The following is a 22,555-nucleotide window of genomic DNA, read 5'->3' on the forward strand; positions in this document are numbered from 1 at the left end:
TTTGATTATATTACCCAAGGTACAAATATAATTATGTTTAAAAATTAGTGCATTTTTATTCTAGGAGTTTTATAACTTGGACAGTCTATCCTTACTAGAAGTTGTCGACTTGGTGGAGACTACTCAGGATGTTGTAGATGATGTGTGGAGACAAACAGAACATGATCATTATCCTGAGTCACGAATGTTGCATCTCTTAGACATCATAGGTACTAGTAAAAAAATGAACTTTTGGAATTTCGAAAACCTGTCTTATTTTGTTTTCTCTTTGTCATTTAAGTCCTTACTTAAAATGCTCCTTTATGTAATACTGTAATTGAGAGTAAGTCTTAAAGCAAATAATGTAGAATTATTTAAATAGCTATTTGTATATAGTTGGGTAGTATAAATCATGTGTCAAATTCTTTGAACCATTAATATAACCAAATTTATATAGATTTTTAGTATCTATGCATATATTTAGGCTACTTTGAAATAAACTGAAAAATAAAGTATATAGGCTTATTTGTTAATATTAAATATTTTGACCTCGAAAATACCCTTGCCATTATTTTCATAAGGAAATATCAGATAAGTACATAAAGTTATATGTACAAATATATTTATTGCAGCATTGTTTGTGGTAAGCAGAAGTAAATAGCAATTAAGGATTATTTACAAAATGCAGTATCCATACAGTAGGCTCTGCAGCCTTGAGGAAATTGTATATATATTTCTATACTTAAAAGGTATAATGGTATATTGAAAATTGAAAGATGCAAAAATGCAAAGCAATATGTGTGTGTGATTTTAAAAATATTTGTGACTGAGAGTGGTAGTCTAAGGGTGTGCGTGTGATATTTCATAGATCCTTAGTTTGTTAATTTGTATATTTTTAAAATATTGTCATAAGCATGTATTTTATAATTATTCTGTAAAAATACATTTATTTCCATTAAACTCTTTGCTTTCTGTTTTATTAGGTGGTTCATTTGGAAGGTTTGTTCAGAAAAAGTTGGGAACTTTGAACCTATGGGAAGATCCTTATTATCTTGTGAAAGAAAGTCTGAAAGCTGGTATTTCAATTTGTGAACAGTGGGTGATAGTCTGTAATCATCTAACAGGTCAGGTGTGGCAGCGCTATGTTCCTCATCCGTGGAAAAATGAAAAATATTTTCCAGAAACACTTGACAAACTTGGCAAACGCCTTGAAGAGGTATCACTTTGATTATCTAGATCTTTGTCTTTAAATGTAAAGTATGTCTGTACTTATTTGTACATGTATTTTATAATCAATAAGCCCTATACATCTGCTGGAAATTAGTCTTGTGAGAGAATAGGAATTAAAGTTCTTGTTGGGGCCAATTTCCACATCCTTTCTTTTTATTTGGTATGAGACTGGTCAACTTGATAGTTGTGAGCTTATATTTTGTTCTTTATTGTAAAAAGATAATCAGCCCACTTGACCATGTATGGAAGCTTTCAGGGCATCTTTTGGCTATTGCAATTGTTTTTAAGTTGGGACAACTTTTTAAGTGGTATTCAGTGGAAATATTTGAAACAATTGCTTAATTTACACAAGTTATGACTTTCAGTAAAGAACATATATTTAGCTTACAGGGAAAGGCAAAATGAGATTACTTAAAGATTGCAAAACTGACCATTCCTGCCTTGCTTAGAACAACTATAGTTCTTTATTGGAGACTTTAAAAAAAAAAAAAAAAACTTTTTAAAGATGAAATATTTCAAACGTATTAAAAAGTGAAACAGTACAATGACTGTCCATGTATCCACCATTCAATTTTAATAGTCATTGACATTATTCAGTTCTTGTCTCATCTTTGTTTTTCCCTGCCTTTCCCCTAACCTTTTTTTTTTACTGGAATATTTTTAAAGCAAAGATATTATATACTTCCACCCTTAAAACATAACCACAATGCCATTATCACAGCCAACAAAATGACAATAATTTCTTAGTATGTTTTTATATCTAGCCAGCATGTATTTATCCTGATTTTCTCAGAAATTTGTGAATAGTTGGTTTACTTGAATGAGGTTGCAAACAAGGTGCACCCATTGTATTTGGTTGATAGGTCTCCTGAGACATTTTTAATTTAAAAGTTTCCCCCCTTTTATGCCATATAGCGTTTCTCACCTTGCTATATCAGGATGTATGTGGTATCAGGTTTTCCCATTTTTAGTGACATGAAGTTTGATCTGTGAGGGTTCAGGTATGATCAGTCTGATGAATTCATTATAATGCTTTCCAACTTTTAAAAAAATGCTTTTAGCAGTCATTAATCATGAAGAGTTACAAAATGGTGATTTTCTCATTCTGGTGTTCTTTCTGCTTTTATTAGTCATGACTTTTCTATAAGAAGAATTTTTTCTTCAACTTTTTAGTTACTTTGAAATATCGTTTGCATAGAAATGGCAGTATAGATAATTGCTTATTTCTTTTGATCACTTTTTAGAACAATGAACATTAAGTAGATTAGTGTCATAGTAAGTTCCATTGGTAACCAATGAAATGTTTTTTGATAGTGTCATTATGAACCCATGAATTTTTTTATTTTATGTGTTTCAGTCCATTCTGCTTATTATTATTATTATTATACTCAAATTGTTCAGTTTTTGGGCAGAGAGTGCCCCTTCAAGTTGCCTCTTATGCCATTTTGACATGACTTCAGTGTTTCTTTCTTTCCATTTTTTTTGAGATGGAGTCTGCTATGTTGCCCAGGTTAGAGTACAATGAGGTGATCTTGGCTCACTGCAATCTCTGCCTCCCAGGATCAAGCAGTTCTCCTGTCTCAGCCTCCTGAGTAGCTGGGACTACAGGTGCATGCCACCACACCTGGCTAATTTTTGTATTTTTAGTAGAGATGGAGTTTCGCCATGTTGGCCAGGCTGGTCTTGAACTCCTGACCTCAGGTCATCCGCCCACCTCGGCCTCTCAAAGTGCTGTGATTACAGGCGTGAGCCACCACACCTGGCCAACTTCAGTATTTCTCTGATAGCTTTCAAGCCCCCAAAAGTGTTCCAGTCCAGCCCATGTTGTACATTTTATATCTCATACCTGGAATTAGTAATTTTTTTCAAGGAGCCTGATTCTTTTTTGGGGATATTTAACAACAATCTGTAGGGGAAGTGCTGTTACTTAGTTATCAATGCTGTTAGGCATTCTCAGTAGACAAAACTGCTAATAGGTAAATTTTTAGCAAGAGAAAAATAAATCATGAGTTTATACTGAGATTTACAACTCAAATAGAAGGAATTGTTTTCACTTAACCTTTTTGATTACCTTTTGATTGTTGGTGGAAATTTTTAGCTCAAAATACAGTATGTGTTTCCCAGCTGTTTGTAAATAATAAAAAATAGGGCTGTTAACATGTCATTTCATTATTAGAAGTGCAATTTAATGCAGAATAATGAAAATCAGAAGTTATTACTATATTAAGGGTAGGCTCTAAAAATTTACTTAAATGAGCTGTAAATATGGTTTAAACAGTTTTTTAAACTGTGTTAAACTTTAAACATAGTTTAAAATATTTAGGTCTTATATATATTCATGAGATTTGAGCACACTTATTAATGTTAGTGTGATGAAACAGTTATGTTTTTGAGCATCACTTTGTTGTTGTCACCTGTCAGTTCTCTGGATTAGAGTTTCAGTTTTATTTTATTTATTTTTTTTAGTGAACCTAATTTAGAGAAATTCTTGCCCAATATATCTAGATTTTAGACCTATTTATGCAAATGGTTTGATTTAAATAAATTCTGTTTTTTTTAATACTTTGTTTTAGGTCTTGGCTGTTAGAACAATTCATGAGAAGCTTCTCTATTTTTTACCTTCCAGTGAAGAGAAAATCATATGCCTCACTCGAGTATTTGAACCTTTTACTGGCCTAAATCCTGTGCAATATAATCCATATACTGAGGTTGTATATATATTTGTTTATGTCTATATAGTTTACTGAATATGTTGTTCTTTTTAAAGACAGATTTAAAAAATACTAAAGTCTAACAATGTTGTTAATGTGTGTAGCCCTTGTGGAAAGCTGCAGTGTCTCAATATGAAAAGATTATTGCACCTGCGGAACAAAAAATAGCAGGAAAATTGAAAAGTTATATTTCAGAAATTCAAGACAGTCCACAGCAGGTAAAACATTGAGATATTTCACTTTTAATATTTCTCTTAAGCTATTTAGGATATATATATATATTTACTGAGTTGATCTGTTAGGTTGAATGTATACTTATTTTATTTTATATTAGCTTCTTCAAGCATTCTTGAAATATAAAGAGTTGGTAAAGCGTCCAACTATAAGCAAAGAATTGATATTAGAAAGAGAAACTTTACTGGCAAGACTTGTGGACTCAATTAAAGGTAAAAGTTTATAAGATTATAGTGTTTGCTTGAGAGAATAATTTTGTGTATTACTTTTTTCTTTGTTGCATACCATTTAGGATTAAAGATACATTTTTCTGACATTTTCATGTGGAAGATTAATTTACTTATTCTGTTATAAATGACAGTTTTTTTGCATTAACAAGTTATTATCTTTCTCTGTTTCATTTGATACGTGGTGCAGTCCTTGGGGGGTAAGGACCAACTCATTATTTTTCTATCTATAGCATTTGACATAGTGCTTGGTACATGGAAGTTATTTAGGAAATCTTTGATAATTCTTTGTAATCATTTATTTGATTTAAATTTTATAGATTTTCGATCAGACTTTGAGACTCGGTGCCGAGGAATTCCTGGTGATGCATCTGGACCACTTTCTGGCAAAAATCTTTCAGAAGTTGTCAACAATATAGTTTGGGTTCGCCAGTTGGAATTGAAGGTATTTATTTTAATAAAAATATGAAGAGTACTAATTATAAAATCTGCTAAATTAAGGCATGTAGAAGGTACTCTAGAGTTGTAGTAAATATATTCTCTGTTTTCCTCGGCACAGCCATCTAATTTTCATACAAAATGCCGAACACTGAACAGGTATGCAGAGAAGTTTTAATGGTTCTATTCCTTTTTTCCGTAGAGATAGTACATCATTTATTCCAATTGCAGTTGTTCCAAAGAAATACCTGTATTCAGGAGGAAAGCATCCTTTACACTGAGTAAAAAAAAGAAAAATCATTGTTTACAAAAATGAGCTGGATGTGGTGGTGCCCGTCTGTAGTCCCAGCTACTCAGGAGACTGAGGTGGGAGGATCACCTGAGCCTGGGATATTGAGGCTGCAGTGAGCCATAATTGTGCCACAGCACTCCATGGTGGATGACAGAAAGAGATGCTATCTCAAAAAAAAAAATTATTGTAAAATTTTAGTAGTTGCAAAGTCTTACCTGCAAGTATGTTTATGTAACTTTAGGTTGAAAGGAAGTTAAAGGAAAGGTAAAAGGTATGGTCTAAGGTAGTGACAGCAATTTATAGATTTAAACGATTATTATTTTAATACTATTAAAATTGACCTAAGACTCTTATGGACTTACTAACTAGTATGTGGTCCAGTGTCTTGCATTAGACTGGTACAATAAATGTTAATTGATTATAGTCTGTGAGTAAGAGCAAGACCTCATGGAATATTACAAAAGCCAGCATATTCGACATTTCTGCTTATTCAGGTTTGTATTTTTGATGTTTTATTTTCTGATATATTCTGCCTAATGATTCTGTCAGTCAGTTTTCCAGGGTGCTGTAATGTTCTCCGTACAGTTGTGGAGGAAAGGCATTTATGTCTCTTAATTGACATTCCCATTGGCCTAATTACCATTTGAGCTGTTAATCGGAGCATGTTGCTAAGGGCTGAAATTATTACTGAACATGTTTAGGAGTAATGCTGAAGTTCCCAGAGTTTCCTCTGAAAAATCACTGGGGCACAGATATTTTGAGGGCTGACTTTCCCTTTACCCTCCATTTTATTCTTGGAGTTATGCCTTGTATGGGTTATCCTGTTGTGTTTGCTGTTCTGCGGCTGTGTAATTCAGAAGCAAAGTAGGGGTTGATATTTTTATATTCTTTGGTAAATCTTCTGTTTCACTATTTGTAGATGAAAAGGGAAATAATTTCTGAATCACAAATCAGAGAAGGGGACTCCTTACTTTATGCTAATTTTTTGGAATTTAAATAATGCACACATCTTTGTAATCTGACTTTTTAAGGTCGATGATACTATCAAGATTGCAGAGGCTCTTTTATCTGACTTGTCAGGATTTCGATGTTTCCATCGAAATGCTGAAGATCTCTTAGACCAGCTTAAACTATATGAACAAGAACAGTTTGATGATTGGTCCAGGGATATTCAATCAGGTTTATCTGATTCCAGATCTGGTTTGTGGTAAGTATAGATGTATTAAACTGTAAAATCCAAAACCATATGTTATTAATTCAAATACCCAGATGGAATTAATTATCTTTTTCCTTTTTCCAAACTTGCTACTCCTCTTCTAATCTTTTTTTTTGTTTTGGATCATCAACTTTTAATTCATTAAGGCTGGAAACTTTGATAATTTAGTTAACTGCCTCCCTCTTGTTTCTCTTGTCTGTTCCCCAGAATTAGGGATTCCCATTTTAGAATTAGCCCTTCCCTCATGCTTTTTTGTTATTGGTATTTATATATGTTTTTCTACCTTTTTACATTAATATTATACACACACACATACACTTTAAACAATGTTGCAGTTTTGTAAAATTGTATTATTTTTAAACTCCTTGAGACAGGGAGTATTTCTTCATGGTGCCCCACATAATAAGGCTTTGGTAAATATTTATTGAGCTATATTGAATGTATTAATGAGTTAACCTTATTAATTCTAATGGGGATTTAAAATGGATAGTTTAAAAAAGTCAGTTTCTTTGTACCTCAGGTCCACTGTCTCCAGCATATTATTGTGGTTATTTTTAGAAACTCGTCATGTCTTTTTAAAAGTAACTTTGTCCATAAATGAAGTTTTCATTTTCCCTATACTGCTACAAAGGATACTTAGGCCAAAAATAGTACCTCTTAAATTGAATAATTAATCTTTTAAAGTCTAGAATTCTGGCTCTGGAGAGAAAATAGAGGAAACTGAAGGGTGTTAGGGCAAAATGATTATAATTTTATGCCATTTAGTTCTTTCTCCTTCTACTTTGAGCCTAAAACATGAGAGATACTCCAAACAAGAAAAACAAAAAACAAACAAACAAAAACCACAGTGCTTTAGTCAGCTAATTTTGGAAAATTTGCATACTTCATCATTAGAGCTTCAGCGGAGGTCCACTAGCATGGTAGCATACCAATGGTCTGAGATCTGCTGTTAATAAGTTTGTTTAACTTTGTTCCTTCCACACAGTGTTTCTCATTTGGTTTTGAAACCCCCCTCCTCCTGCCTTTGTTTTTTCTTTTTTAGACCTATTTGTTGTCCCATAGAATCATCAATCTGTTTTTGGAAATATTTTGGGAAATGCTGGTATATACAAACTAACTTTGAAGATCAATCCTGAATAAAGGCAAAAAGAGTCACCATAATAGTTTACTGGCATGCTTTATGTGTATATAGGAAAATTTGGGCTAAATCATCATTTTAAGCCATTTTAAAGTATTCTACTTTTTATTATATTTTGTTTTATATGCTATTAAATAAGCTGAATACTTTTGTTCTTTGTTTTTGAGTAGGTTACCTTCTAATACCTGCAATTTTTCTTAATTGTGAGGGTGTTTTGAAATAATGAGGCTGGGTGTAATCCCAGTACTTTGGGAGGCCGAGGTGGGAGGATCACTTAAACCCAGCAGTTTGAGGCCAGCCTGAGCAACATGGCGAAATCCTGTCTCTACAAAAGACAAAAAAAATTAGCTGAACATGGTGACTTGCCTGTTGTCCCAGTTACTTAGGAGACTGAGATGGGAGGAATCTTTGAGCTCAGGGAGTTCAAGGCTGTAGTGAGCCATGATTGCTTTACTGCATTCCAGACTGGGTGTTGGAGCAAGACCCTGTCTCAAAAAAAAAAAAAAAAAAAAAGAAAAGAAAAAAAGAAAGAGGCATTATATAAACCTAATCCTAAAGGAAGGTGATGAAAGCATAATACCTGTTGCTGGACTTAGTTCAGCATTTTTGCAATCCATTCTGATTTGAGCTCCCCAAAGTAACATTTGCTATTATAGCCTTTACAAGAAACACACAAAAAGGACAATTACTAGAGAGTGAAACAAAGGGTAGAAGAATGAAACATTTTAATATCTCTACTCCTACAATTTTGATATTATTTATCTTTTAATAAAAGTACTAAAGACACAAGTTATGCTGATTTTTTAAAACAATCGAAGGTATCTTTAGAAAATGAATCAAAATTTTTTCTTTATCATGGGTATGATGTCAATTTTGAGTTTTAGCTGAAACATTAAGAAATCGATTTTTCTTACTTTAAAACTGCTTGGTTGAAATATTAATGTGATGATATATTTTGGATATTGCAGTTGTTTCCAAAATCTGACTTGTGAAATAATGTATAGAAAAAACCCACATCTTAAAAGCTATAATAAAATTTTTTTTTAACTTTGAGCTAATATTAGATGTACAGAAAAGTTGTAAAAACTATTGTGTTTATTAGTCAAAACAGTGAGAACATGAAACTTAACAGGTTATTTATTTTGTTTTGTAGTATTGAGGCTAGTAGTCGAATTATGGAATTGGATTCTAATGATGGATCACTAAAAGTGCATTATTCAGATCGTCTGGTGATTCTTCTGAGAGAAGTTCGTCAGCTCTCTGCACTTGGCTTTGTTATTCCTGCCAAAATACAGCAAGTTGCAAACATTGCGCGGAAATTCTGCAAGCAAGCAATTATTCTTAAACAAGTATGAAATTATATTTTTTGAATACCTACCTATTTGGAGTTCATTACATTAGACTGGAATATGCTAAAGTCTTTTTTTTTTTTTTAAAGGCTAATAGAATAGCACTGCCAGCTGTGAAATTATGGTTTACTAAATGAGTCTGTTACAAAACTTGCTTTGTAACCTATAAGGAATTTATTAAATTGTTATTGTTTATTGCTTTTAACTCTAAAAAGCATTTGAAAAATAGTATGTTAGTCTTCCTTCTTTTGTTTCATGTTACTTGCATAGGTTTTAAAGGACCTTCTAATTAAGGAGTCCTCTGCCTGCCTTCTAGGGGCAGAGTCATAAAGAATTATCAGGTTGATGAATGGTTTCTGTTTCTAGTCATTTTCTCAGTGACATCGCCATCATGTCACTTGCCTAAAAATCAACTATTATCGGCTCACGGTGTATCTCCATAACATGGCATACAAGGCCCTTCTTAATCATGACCCTACTAAACTGACTGGTTTTGGCCTTCACTACCTATGCACTTCCCTGTCATACTGTACCCTATGCTTCAGTAATATAAACCTTTGCTTTTATCTGAACATATCTCCATGCATTTAAATCTGTTCTCTGATTGGAAAACTCAGTGTGATTGTTTAATTTCCAATTCACAAGTCACTTTCTCTGTTGTGTCTTTCTTTAGTTGATTTTTATTCTTTGGGCAGTGTGAAAATTACTATTATAATACTTCTCATATTGTATCTGATTTTTTTTCATGTTTTCTTTGACTTTATTATTGTATTTTAGATGGCAGGAACAGTATCTTGTATGTTTGGTCTTTCATTTATTCTTTTACTCAACAAAGATTCATTGAGGATCTACCCTGTCATGCATAGTGTAGTGAGGATACAAAAATGAATACATTACTGTCATAGTCAGGCACGGAATTTCTTAGCCTCTTTACTTTTGATAGTTTGGATCAATTCTTTTTTTAGGGGGCTGTGCTTTGCTTTGTATGCTTTTTATTGGCATTCTTGTCCTGCACCTAGTATATCCAATAGCATCTGCTTAGTGCTGCCAATCAAAAATATCTCTTAACATTGCCAAATGTTCCCCTGAGGTATACTCTGCTTTGGTTGAGAATCACTGGTCTAGTGGGAGAGAGCAAACTAAACATCGAGTGCTCATTAAATATCAGGCCTTGTGGTAGATGCTTTAATTATGTTATTTTTAGTTAATTCCCCATTGTACCACTGATCTAATTGGGGATCAGATGTTTAACAAAGTTTTCCCAGTGCCACATAGAGAGTAAGTTATGAAGCTGGGATTTGATATCAAGTTTCTCTGACTCTAGAGCCCATATTTGTTTCATTTCAATATAGTGATGGACAAGTAGATCAATATTTAATGTATTATAAGTACTATATTACAGATGTTCAGGAAGTCTTGTGAAAGCATAGAGGCAGGGAGTTTCAATTCTTTTCCTATGTAGGGATAGAAGTAGTAGCAGGTAAGTCTTTTCAGAGGAATGATTGATGTGAGTCTGGAAGAGTGTACATACATTTTTCTCAAGTACACAGAGGATTGGGTGATCATTTCAGTCGGAGCGGCTCCTTAAAAGCAGAGAGGTTTACTTACTTTAATACGGTAAGTATTTAGTCTTACACAATACGAGCTCAAAAAATGAATGGTAATAGGTATTTGTACTTACCCTGGAAGAACACCTGGGAAAATCTATTTATATATTCCTTTATTTCTGAGCAGATATTTAGCTGGAATAGGGTGTATAAAGTAGAATGTTGGATAGATAGCAGTATGGCCAGATTGTAATAGAATATATACTATTCTATTGCTTCTTGTTTTCCTGATTGTACTTTTTCTGGGCCTATTTTTGTGGTACAGAATAAGTAGAGTGGGTTTTCCCCACCAAATAAAGTATATTTTTATATGTATTAGTGGAAAGAAGAGGATCTCTATAAAATTAGTTAAGACATATTTTTTAAGCATCTACTATGTGCCAAGAATTTTGTGAGGTGCTGGGGACATAAAAATTAACAGTCTCCTTGAACGCCTTAGACTTAAATGCCCAGGGTGTCCACTTGATCTTATTCCTTGAACCTCTCCTTTTTCCACCAACGCAGTTGACAGTGTCCTTCTTTGTCCACCACTGTTCTTTGTAGGATCTCTATTTATTGATTAATTCAACAAGCGTTTATTGAGTGCTTGCTGTTTGCTTGGCTCTGTTCTTAGAGCTGTCATTCCAGTAGGAGAGACAGATAACAAACACCTAAATATATAATGCAATGTTAGGCAGTGATAGTGATAAATGCTTTGAAGAAGAATAAAACAATGAAGATATTGTGACAAAGACTGCTATTTTATACTGACTGGTCAGGTTAGGTATGCCTTGATGGAGAGAGAATGTTTGAGAAGAGACATGACATAAAGTAGGCAAAAGAACCATGCAAATGTCTAGAGGAAGACTATTCCAGGGAGAGGGAATGGCAGATGTAGAATTCTAGAAGGAAGCCTCACTTGTTAGGTGAGAATAATAGTAAAGAGGCCAGTTTGGCTCATTCTTTAGTATATTGGGAAACAATTGGAAAGTTTTTAGGTGATAGTTTTGGGATTTTGGGGTTTTATTCTCAAGCGTATTGGGAAGTCATTAGGTTTTGTGTAGGCAAGAGGTATGATATATGTTTAAAAAAGACCACTCTGGCTGCTTTAAATAGACTATAAGAGGCCATGATTGGAAGCAGAGAGACCAGTTAGGAAGTCTGTTGCGCTGGTCTTGCCGAGAGATGGGAGTGTGTGGATTGGGATGCAATTGATGGGGGTTGGGGAAAGTGGTTGGATTCAAGATATATTTTGAGAGTATAGGCAATAGGCTTTTGCTGATGTGGAATATGAGAGAAGCATTAAGGACATCTCGAAGAATTTTTGGTCTGAGACGTGAATAAATTATTGTGGCATATACTGAAAAAAGAAGGAGCGGATTTGGAGAAGTGCAGGAATTAAGAATTTAGTTTTTTAGCACTTAACATGCTTCACTGAGTTCCTTCTTTCCTATGAGATTATGAACTTCTTGATTCCAGGGATAACATTTTGTAATCTATGTTTAATCAGACCTCAGGACATGATTGGCAGATTGTAGGAACTCAACACTTACTTGTTGATTGTGTATATTAATATATGAACAAATGCCCTATTGTAAATGAAAAACCTATTTTCTGTTTAAATTTTAGGATTGAGAAAAGTTAATATTTTCATTCAAACAATTAAAAATCAAGAAAAATTAAAAATGAAGTTATTAATTATTACGAATTGAACTTTTACTTTATAGGTGGCACATTTTTATAATTCTATTGATCAACAAATGATTCAAAGTCAGAGGCCGATGATGTTACAATCTGCCTTAGCATTTGAACAGATAATTAAGGTAAATGAAATTTTGATTTTATTATAATTAGATTTTACATGTGAAGTGTTTAATTCTTAATTTTCTGGTGTTCCCTTCAGCTTAACATAGCAAATGATCTAGATTTTGTTTTGCTTCCAGGGACTTCCTTCACTCTTAACAAGTAAAACTTTTTCTCCAACTGTACATTGAAGCGGTTAGAATATTTAATATATTTTGGTACTGATTTTGATCAATTGCATTGATATAGATAGAATATTATTTGCATGATGTTATATTCATTTATTCTCTGAAGTTTGAGGTCCTTATACACAAGGTTCCTTAGACCTTTTCTACCATCTCCCAATTTTGTAATGTAAGACTTACTTGCTTTTTATTTGTGGTTATTTAAATGTCTATATATAAGAAATTAGGAGGCTGGGCGCAGTGACTGACACCTGTGATCCAAGAACTTTGGGAGGCCAAGGTGGGTGGATCACCTGAGGTTAGGGGTTTGAGTAAAAACAACATGGTGAAACCCCATCTCAACTAAAAATACAAAAAAATTAGCAAGGCGTGGTGGTGGGTGCCTGTAACCCAGCTATTTGGGAGGCTGAGGTAGGCGGATCACCTGAGGTCAGGGGTTTGAGACCAGCCTGGCCAACATGGTAAAACCCATCTCAACTAAAAATATAAAAAAATTAGCCAGGCGTGGTGGTGGGTGCCTGTAATCCCAGCTATTCGGGAGGCTGAGGCGGGTGGATCACCTGAGGTCAGGGGTTTGAGACCAGCCTGGCCAACATGGTGAAACCCGTCTCAACTAAAAAGATAAAAAAATTAGCCAGGCATGGTGGTGGGTGCCTGTAATCCCAGCTATTCGGGAGGCTGAGGCAGGAGAATTGCTTGAACCCAGGAGGTAGAGGTTGCAGTGGGTCGAGATCGCACGACTACACTCCAGCCTGGGAGACAGAGTGACTCCGTCTAAAAAAAAAAACAAAAAAAAAAACAAAAAAAAAAACAAAAAAAAAAAAAAGAAAAGAAATTAGGAAAATCTATAATAGTGTTTAAACTGAATATTACTATGTGACCACTAATTTTTTGAAGTCTGTATTTTTAGTCTTCATAGACATGAAATGTTTGACAAAAATAGGCAGAAGAGGTATATGCCATTTTTTTTTTCTGTTTGAAAGTGGATAACTAGTTGTGTCAGGGTACACAGGACCAGCCCAGGTTCTTTTATTTGCTTGGAGGATCCACAGGACTCAGTGTATGGTCATACTCATAGCAGTATTTATTACGGTGAATGCATACAAAGCAAAATTAGCAAAGAGAGAGGTGCATGATGGGGTGAAGTCCCAAGAAAACAGGTACAGACTTCTAAGAGTCCTCTCCCAGTGGAGTCACACAGGGTGTACTTATTTTTTGCAGCCACAAATTGCAACACCTGTGAAATCTTGTGTTACTGGAGAAGATCATTAGAGACTCAAAACCTAGGTTTTTATCAGGGGTGGTCCCGTAGACACTTTCTGTCTAGTATGCACTGAAATTCCAAACTCCCAGAAGGAAAGCAAATATTCAGCATAAACCATATTATTCAGGTACAGTGAGCCACTCTTATCAGTTAGAGTGGTAGGAACGCTTCTGAAATCTAAGTTCCCAAATGCCAGCTAAGGGGATTCTTTTAAGCAGGTCTTTTGAAGGATGGTAGTCAGACCTGCTATGTTAACTCTTTTCTGCACACTGGTTCTGAAGCTTAATAATTCTAGAATTTATATTATTCATATTATAGATGTTATTAAAAGCACTTTTTTTATTGTTGGCAGAGATTAACATGAATTTATAATGCAAAGTTTAAAAACATAGGTAAACAAAAATAAAAAAATGTCATATAATCATACCATCAAGAAATGACTGTTTAAAAAAGTCTGGTGTATATCCTTTCAAATATTTTTCTATGCATATTTTTGAAAATGTATTCATATTTTTAAAAAGTATGCATAGTTTTGGAAATGGAATCACACTTTATTATTTTTTACCTTTTTTCCCCTAATGTGTAGATCATTTTAGTTGTAAGCCCTTACAACTTTTTCTTCTAATAAATTTGTTTAAAATAACGTCTGTGATATTTCTGAGGAGGAAACTTATTTTGCAAAATTGTGTTGTGAGAAGTAAATAATTATATTTAACATGTTAAATGAGACACAGTAGTGCTTATAAAACTAGGATAGGTGTAGAGAGAACATTAAGGTTCTGTATGATGCGCTGTCTACTTACTATATTGTAGAAAATTAGACTGTAATTTATTTATTTTCATATTTTCAAGCGATAGAACAGTAAGTGGTATATAGTAATTACTCAGTAAATACTTTTTAATTCATCAACTATTTATTGAGCATCTCCTATAATCCAGAGACTTACTATGCCTTCATTGACCACTTCAAGTGAAGTATAGAAACTTTTCTTCTATATAGATTTCTTCACTCTCTCTACTTTGATATATTTGTCTTAAATATTTTCCCTATATACATTGAAACCACATCAGATGGTGTTATAATTTTTCCCCCAGTCATCAAATATGATTTAAGAAACTCGTGACAAAAAGGATAGCTTATTGTATAGTTATATTTTTTACTTATCCCAATATTCTTTTTTTTTTCTGAAGTTCTGTGCTCCTTTTGGTATTTTTTCTTTCTTTAAAGAACTAACTTCCTTTAGCCATGGTTTAGGATTAGGTGTGCTAGTGACAAATTTGCTTATCTTTCCTTTGTCTGATAATGTTTTCCTGTTTTCCTTTTCACCCATTCCTGAAGGGTATTTTAACTAGATATAAAATGCATATTTGACTTTTTTTTTTTTTTTAGCACTTTAAACATTTTCCACTTCCTGCTGGCATCTGTGATTTCAGCTGACAAACTATTGTCATTCGAATCTGTATTCCTTTCTGACTAATGCATTGTTTCTCTTTGGCTCCTTTCAAGTTTTCAAAGAACTTTTGTCTTTAGTTTTCAGAAGTTTAATTATTGTCTAGGAAAGCACAGAATCCTTTTTTAAGTTTATCCTATTTGGAGTTTACTCAGCTTCTTGAATCTGTAGGTTTACGTCTTTTGCCAAATTTGTTAGGTTTTCAGTTACTGTCTTTTGAATGTATTGTTTTTCTCAGTTTTTCTCTCTTCTTCCTTTTAGGAAGCATGTATATATATACACATATACTGCTTAGAAAGCATGTATGTATATATATAAAATCCTTGGAAGCTAATATATATATTAGCTCTTTTTTCTCAGAGCCTCTGTTCATTTTTCCCTTTATTTTCTCTTTGTTGTTCAAATTAGGTAAATTCTATTGATTCGTTCTCAAATGTACTGATTATATCCTCTGACATCTCCACACTGCTATTGAGCCCATCCAGCCAGTTTTACATTTCTGTTATTGTATTTTTCAGTTCTATATATTCCATCTAGTTTTTTTTTATAATTCTATTTTTTTCTTGAGATTTTCTGTTTTTCAGTAGTTTCAAGAGAATTTGTAACTGCCTGTTGAAGCATTTTTATGATGGCTGCCTTAAAATCCTTGTCAGATAATTCTTATATCAGATTCATTTCAGGGTTCACATCTGTTATGTTTTCTCATTCAAGTTCTGATTTTTTTTAGCTCTTGGTAACACAGGTGATTTTCCCTTATATTCTGGTCATTTTGGATATTATGATGCACTGTATAATATTTAATTTTTATATTTTAGAAAGCAGTCTCTTTGCTGAGAGGCTTGGGTGTGTGCGTGTGTTGAGTTTCCTGCTGGGCCCTACAGTATCAAAGTGGAGCATTTGTACACTGATTCATTGCAGATGAGTGGAATGGAAGTTTAGTGCTCCATTTTACTTTACAAGGCACCAACTTGGAGGCACCTTCTTGCCTCCAAGCTGGGGTTTAAGCTCAGCTCCCTTCTGGGCCCTGTTGACTTTAGGGAGGAGGAGTCGAGGAGTGGAGGGCAGATTCACACCTTTCTGTTGCTGTGAGTGGGGGTGGGAGCTCAACTCCTTGTTCAGCCTCATGAATATTACCTTGGCAAGGGGATTGGAGCACTGCCTGCTTTTGCCAAGTAGGTGATGGAAGATCAACTTTCTACTTAGTCCTACTGAAATGGTAGAAAGGGGTGATTTTCTCTTTGGTGTTAAACTGTAATAGGATGTGTATTGCTAAAAACATTTTCTATTGTTAGGCTCCTGTTTTCCTACCCCTGTATAGGCTTCTCCTGGAGCTTTTTTTAGTCTGTGCCTGTCAGTGGTTCAAGATTGGAAGCTTCTCCAGTGCCCTGTCCTGGATGTATAGGAGATAATAAGGAAACCCAGGTTTGTCGTGCCTTAATTCCTGAGGTTTCTAGGTTGTCTGCCTTCTTCATTCTTCCTTTCCGTCACCCTATGCGTGTTTGTTGTGTTATGTCTAGGGCTTTTCAGTTGTAAAAGGGAGAAGCTGGAAGAAATGGGCTACTCAATCTTTGCCACTGTCTTATCATTTATAAAATGGAAAATTATTATGTGCTTTCTTTATTGCAGGTCAGAGTTGGGGATAATTGAACTTTTGACATAGAATATTGAAACTTTTGGAAAAAAGAAATACATATGCATACTAAAGGTTATTTATTGTACCATAGAATTCAAAAACAGGAAGTGGAGGGAAATCACAGATTACTTGGGATAATCCTAAAGAATTAGAAGGCTATATCCAAAAACTCCAAAACGCTGCTGAACGGCTTGCCACTGAAAATAGAAAACTGAGAAAATGGCACACTACGTTTTGTGAAAAGGTATATTTTGTTTATAAATTTGAATAAACTATGAATGATATTATTTAAAAAGTCATTAAGATACAATTTTTAAAAACTTATTTTGGAATAATTGGAGACTTAAAGTTGCAAAAATAGTACAGAGAAATCACAATTCCCCTTTGCCCAAATTCCCTGTTGTTAACAACTTATATAACCAGAGTAGTTATCAAAACCAGGAAACAGACTGTTTTCAATTTTACAATTTTCCACTAACATTCTTTTTTTTTTTTTTTCTAGGATACAATCTAGAATCCAATTCTGCATTTAGTTGTTGAGTCTCTGTAGCCTCCCCCTCCTCAGTCTTTTCCTTATTTTTCATGACTTTGATGAGTACTGGTCAGTTATTTTGTAGAATCTCTCTTGATTTGGGTTCGTATGATGTTTTCCCATATTAGATTGGGGCTGTCCTATTTTGGCAGGAATAGCACAGAAGTGATGTTTTGCCCTTCTCAATAGATTGGTCAAGTATTGATATATCTTGTATAGATTAAGTTAAGCTTGATCACTTGTTTAAGGTGGTATCTGTCAGGTTTCTCCACTGAAAAGTTACTATTTTTCCAGCAATATTTTGAGACTAGTATGCTCTAATTTTTCACAGGTGGTTGTTCTTATGAACATTGATCTGCTTCGGCAGCAGCAGCGTTGGAAAGACGGATTACAAGAATTGAGAACTGGCTTAGCAACTGTAGAAGCACAGGTAGAGTATGTTTCATTTTGTGTGTATACTTCGAAATATGACCTTTTCAGAATGCAAATACAATATATGAATTGCCAAGAAGTTCATAAAAGTTACCTTTAAATCTTGCTAATAAATTCCTAATAGATTTATAATTTTTGACTGAATTATATATAAAGACCATATATGAATGATCAATTTACATGTAAAAATATAAAAATAAGTTCCTGTAGTGTCTTATGGAATGCCAAATTTCTCAATTCAGAATTTGTAGATTTTTGTCTTGGTATTTAAATATCTATCACTTGTTAGTTCTCTTTTAGGTGATTGTGACATCCATAAAAAACAAAGTTAAGTTTAGGTAGAATCCTAATGATTGAAATAATTTTATTTCAGATTTTTTTTTTTCCTTTTTGGAGGTAAAATTTGAGTTTTATTCATATTTTGATATAATAGTTGATGCATATAAAGGTGGCTAGCACAAAGCCTCCTCCTACATAGTAGATGGTGATGGAATCTTAGCGGAGTATGAGTTAAGTGTCTCACACATTTACATATATTTAATATTTTTCAGTTTTTATAACTTCAAGAAAAAGCAAAAGTACTAGAATTGATATATTTATGGTTGTATAGAAGCAAAAATGTATGTACATTCTTATGAGCAATCTAATATTTTAAATCTCTTATGTTTTAAAATATGTAGTAGATTTACATTATGTAAGAAGCAGGAAGGGAAGAGAAGAGCTATACTTGATGGGAATTTTTGAAAAAGGACTAAGACGTTCATAAAATAAACCAGTATTTGTGGTACTACATCATAAAATAAAGTCCAAATATAAAAGTCATTTAATATTTGCTTGCTTTTTAAATTTTGCTGATCTTTTAAAATACTATTTATAAGTATGAAGATTAGATTTTCATATTTGTCTCTAAATAAGCTTATGCAGAGAGTGACAAAGATATACCTGTTTTCACATATTTGAAATGAGTTGGTTTTATTTTTGTGATTATAAATGTACATTATGTGACATGAAAGTATTAAATGAAAAATCCATTCTGCTGCCTAATTTCTAAATTAAAAATGTGAATGTAACATATATTAGGGATTCCAAGCAAGTGACATGCATGCATGGAAACAACACTGGAATCATCAACTCTACAAAGCTCTGGAGCATCAGTACCAGATGGGCTTAGAAGCACTTAATGAGAATTTGCCAGAAATAAATATAGACTTAACTTACAAGTAAGATGTTTTTTAAACCCCAATTTAATGTTCAATGTGTACTTTTCTAATAATTTATGTTTTAAAGTTATTTATTTACTTTTAGACAGGGACGATTACAATTCAGGCCCCCTTTTGAAGAAATCCGGGCTAAATATTATAGAGAAATGAAGAGATTCATCGGCATTCCGAATCAGTTTAAGGGAGTGGGTGAGGCAGGAGACGAATCTATTTTTTCTATTATGATTGATAGAAATGCAAGTGGATTTTTGACGATTTTCAGCAAAGCAGAAGATCTGTTTAGAAGATTGTCAGCTGTTTTACACCAACATAAGGTATAGAACATGTAATGTTCCATCCTTGCATCCTAAAATTATTTCTGATTGATTGAATTTACATTAAATGTATACATTAGTAGTTTGTCTTGTGTGGCATAACGTTAAAATATGGCAAACCAGAGAGCTGGATCCGTAGATACTTATACAACCTAGATTTACACTGCAGAAGAGAAAAAAGTTATGGGAACTTTTTTTTTTTTGTCTTTGACTATTTTGTGACAATTGAGAAACTTATTTTTATTTGCTTTTTATTTTTTAGAATTGTTGTGTCAACTTGGCGGTTTGGGCATGGTGGCTCATACCTGTAATCCCAGCACTTTGGGTGGCCGAGGCTAGTGGGTCACTTGAGTTCAGGAGTTTGAGAACAGCCTGGCCAACATGGCGAAACATCATCTTTATTAAAATACAAAAATTATCTGGGCGTGGTGGCGGGCATCTGTAAACCCAACTACCCTGGAGGCTGAAGTAGGAGAATCACTTAAACCAGGGAGGTGGAGGTTTCAGTGAGCTTAAATTGCACCACTGCACTCCAGGCTGGGTGACAGAGCGAGACTCCATCTCAAGAAAAAAGAAAAAAAATTGTGTCAATTTAGAATGTGATATGGTTCTGTTGTGTCAATTTTAATTCTTCCTCTGAAGCCCTCAAATGTTACTGAAATCAGAGTGATTTAACAGCTTATGTCTGTTTAAGTATATCATCCCAACTAACTTTAAGTATAAACTAATTGTATTTCTCATTTGTATTGATCCTAGACATATGACGAGAATTTGACCAGTGTCTTAACTGCCACTGCAATACTTCTGTGTCTTAGATTTCTAGGATGAATCTGGACACTTTCAGATTTGTAGCCTATAGTGACTCTTGGTTTTGCAGAAGTGATTCCACCTTTGAAGTTTTGTATATATTTAATTTGAGAAGAGAATCTAAACAGAGGGTTTATATAATTTTCTTTTAAAAAGTTTATGATTACTGCATTTGTGTATTAAATCTCTTTTTTTCTCTTTATTCTTTAGGCTGTGTGGTAATGATTATATTACTTAAATTGACACTTGAATACCTCATATTTGCCTCTTTTTGTTGGTTTTAATAGTTGGATCGATTCTATTATATGTTAACGTACTGGTTCTATAATAATACATTTTTCTTCCTTTAAACAGGAATGGATTGTAATTGGACAAGTTGATATGGAAGCTCTGGTGGAAAAGCATCTTTTTACTGTACATGATTGGGAGAAAAATTTTAAAGCATTAAAAATAAAAGGGAAAGAAGTAGAACGACTTCCAAGGTATTGGAGGTTAATGTAGTACTTACGTACCATAATAATTTTTTGACATGGACAGTAAGGGAGCTCTCTACTTAGTGGTATTGAAGGCAGATCAGCTTCTTGCCTCCTGTAGATCTCAGCTATGACACTTGGGTATCATCTAGGTAGTGTGTTACAGAGAATAAAACAAGTTTTCCTTCTAGAAGCTCTGCTGGCTGAGACCTATTAGGTAGAATAGACTGAAGAAAGAGGCTTTGATCTTGATCTGGTATGAGGAGCTATGTTTGATATGCATTGGCACAATCTCAGTACGGTTAGAAGCTACTGGTGAGAGCATATTAGAGAATATAAAGCTAGTGACATTTCACTCTGCTTTTGTACTGCTCTGCTTCCTTTCAAGATGTACAACATAGTGCTGCATTTAGATATTGCCCTAAATGTGGATAAAAGCCTCTAAGGGGCAACTCAGCTACTTGAGAATATAGCCTCCTTGGATCTAAAATACTCACCACCAGAACCACTCTTAGCAATAAGTTCCATGAAAGGCCTTGTGTAATCATGCATATATCACCTATAAAGGATAATATCACTTTTATTAATTTATATTTTCATTCTTTCAATAAATACTTAGTGTTTATAAAATGCAAAACTTTGTGCTTTAGGAGTACAAAGAGGAAGAAGACAGAGGACCTGAGATGAATTGCTTATTCTCTGGTAGTGCAATAAGAGAAATATATTTGATGATTAATTCAAGTACACACAGGGGTTAAGTAAGTGGGCTCTGGAGTTAGGTAGCTGTTACCAGCTGCGTAACTGACGGTCATTGAAATTGTGAACCTAAATTTCTTTAGCTTTAAAATATTAGCAACAATAGTTATTAATCTCAGAGTGTTTTGAGGATTGAGTAATTTCCATATAAGTAACTGGCACAGGGTATGTTTTCAATAAATATGAGTTACTTTTAATTGTTATTAATATCAGATGGAATAGTCTATATTCCATATTAAGACTGAACTAAAATTATGGGGATTCAGAGGATGATGACGTCCCCTCTGTCTGGGGCAAAATCAAGGAAAATCTTTGTTAGGATAGTAACGCTTGAACTAGGATTTTGACAGGTGCAAATGAAAATGGGAGGGTAAAAAAGAACCTCTTAGCAAAAGGAATTGTGTGCTGAAAATATGAAGTTGGTTAATTGAAAATTGTATTAGAGTTAATGTTTTATTAGGGACTAGAGGGAGATGATCCTGGAAAGGTATAGATAAAGTACACAAAAAAGAGAATTTGGATTTTATTCATTTTGGGATGATTAGCTTTTAAAGGGTTCTAAACAGGAGTGTGTCAGTACCAAAGCTGTTCATTAGGAAATTTAATCTGGAAACACAGATACATGGTGGGATAAAGAGATCCTGGAGGCAGACCAGCTAGTCTGTCAGTCTTCCAGAAGAGCAGTAATAATAATGATAATAATAATTATTATTTGAGACAGAGTCTTGCTGTGTCACCCAGGCTGGAGTGTAGTGGCATGATACTTGCTCACTGCAACCTACGCCTCTTGGGTTTAAGTGATTCCCCTGCCTCAGCCTCCCGAGTAGCTGGGACTACAGGCGCACACCACCACACCCTGCTAATTTTTGTATTTTTAGTAGAGGCAGGGTTTCATTATGTTGGCCAGGCTGGTCTCCAACTCTTGACCTCAGGTGATCTGCCCACCTTGGCCTCCCAAAGTGCTGGGCTTACAGGCATGAACCACCACGACCGGCCATAATAATTAATTGAATTACCTTATTGAATCTCAAAATGAGGAGGAGGAAATAGTATGAGGAATTAAGAAGTCTTATTTATTGGAGGAAGATGAGGGAGTAGGAATAGGAAGAGACAAATGACTTGAGGGTTTGAGCGTGGGTGATTCAGATACTGGTAGTACCATTAACATTAGTTTAAAGTAAGGAAAAGATAGTGCTTTTGTAGTGCTTGCACATGGGGTTTTTCTTCTCTATTGGACCTTGCTTTTGATCCCAATCTTGACCATCTTCTTTAACTTAATGCTGTC

General features: G+C 34.0%; 1 protein-coding gene across 4 annotated transcripts in view; it reads left to right on the forward strand.

The window, feature by feature from the left end:
* LOC105493700 (dynein cytoplasmic 2 heavy chain 1) overlaps nucleotides 1-22,555 on the forward strand; it is a 361,100-nt gene that overhangs the window by 7,075 nt on the left and 331,470 nt on the right. For all 4 annotated transcript variants that reach the window (XR_011611022.1, XM_011761557.3, XM_011761558.3 and 1 more), the window contains exons 5-18: nucleotides 65-209; nucleotides 963-1,195; nucleotides 3,783-3,917; nucleotides 4,025-4,138; nucleotides 4,255-4,366; nucleotides 4,702-4,826; nucleotides 6,143-6,318; nucleotides 8,619-8,814; nucleotides 12,128-12,223; nucleotides 16,828-16,980; nucleotides 17,600-17,698; nucleotides 18,781-18,920; nucleotides 19,006-19,234; nucleotides 20,396-20,523. Coding sequence is in view for 3 of the 4 variants with exons in the window: in XM_011761557.3 (XP_011759859.2) it covers nucleotides 65-209; nucleotides 963-1,195; nucleotides 3,783-3,917; nucleotides 4,025-4,138; nucleotides 4,255-4,366; nucleotides 4,702-4,826; nucleotides 6,143-6,318; nucleotides 8,619-8,814; nucleotides 12,128-12,223; nucleotides 16,828-16,980; nucleotides 17,600-17,698; nucleotides 18,781-18,920; nucleotides 19,006-19,234; nucleotides 20,396-20,523 (2,081 nt within the window). In the remaining variant the exon portion in view is untranslated. The remainder of the gene's footprint in view (nucleotides 1-64; nucleotides 210-962; nucleotides 1,196-3,782; nucleotides 3,918-4,024; nucleotides 4,139-4,254; nucleotides 4,367-4,701; nucleotides 4,827-6,142; nucleotides 6,319-8,618; nucleotides 8,815-12,127; nucleotides 12,224-16,827; nucleotides 16,981-17,599; nucleotides 17,699-18,780; nucleotides 18,921-19,005; nucleotides 19,235-20,395; nucleotides 20,524-22,555) is intronic.

Source organism: Macaca nemestrina, chromosome 12 (genome assembly GCF_043159975.1).
Source record: "Macaca nemestrina isolate mMacNem1 chromosome 12, mMacNem.hap1, whole genome shotgun sequence".
Classification (NCBI taxonomy): domain Eukaryota; kingdom Metazoa; phylum Chordata; class Mammalia; order Primates; family Cercopithecidae; genus Macaca; species Macaca nemestrina.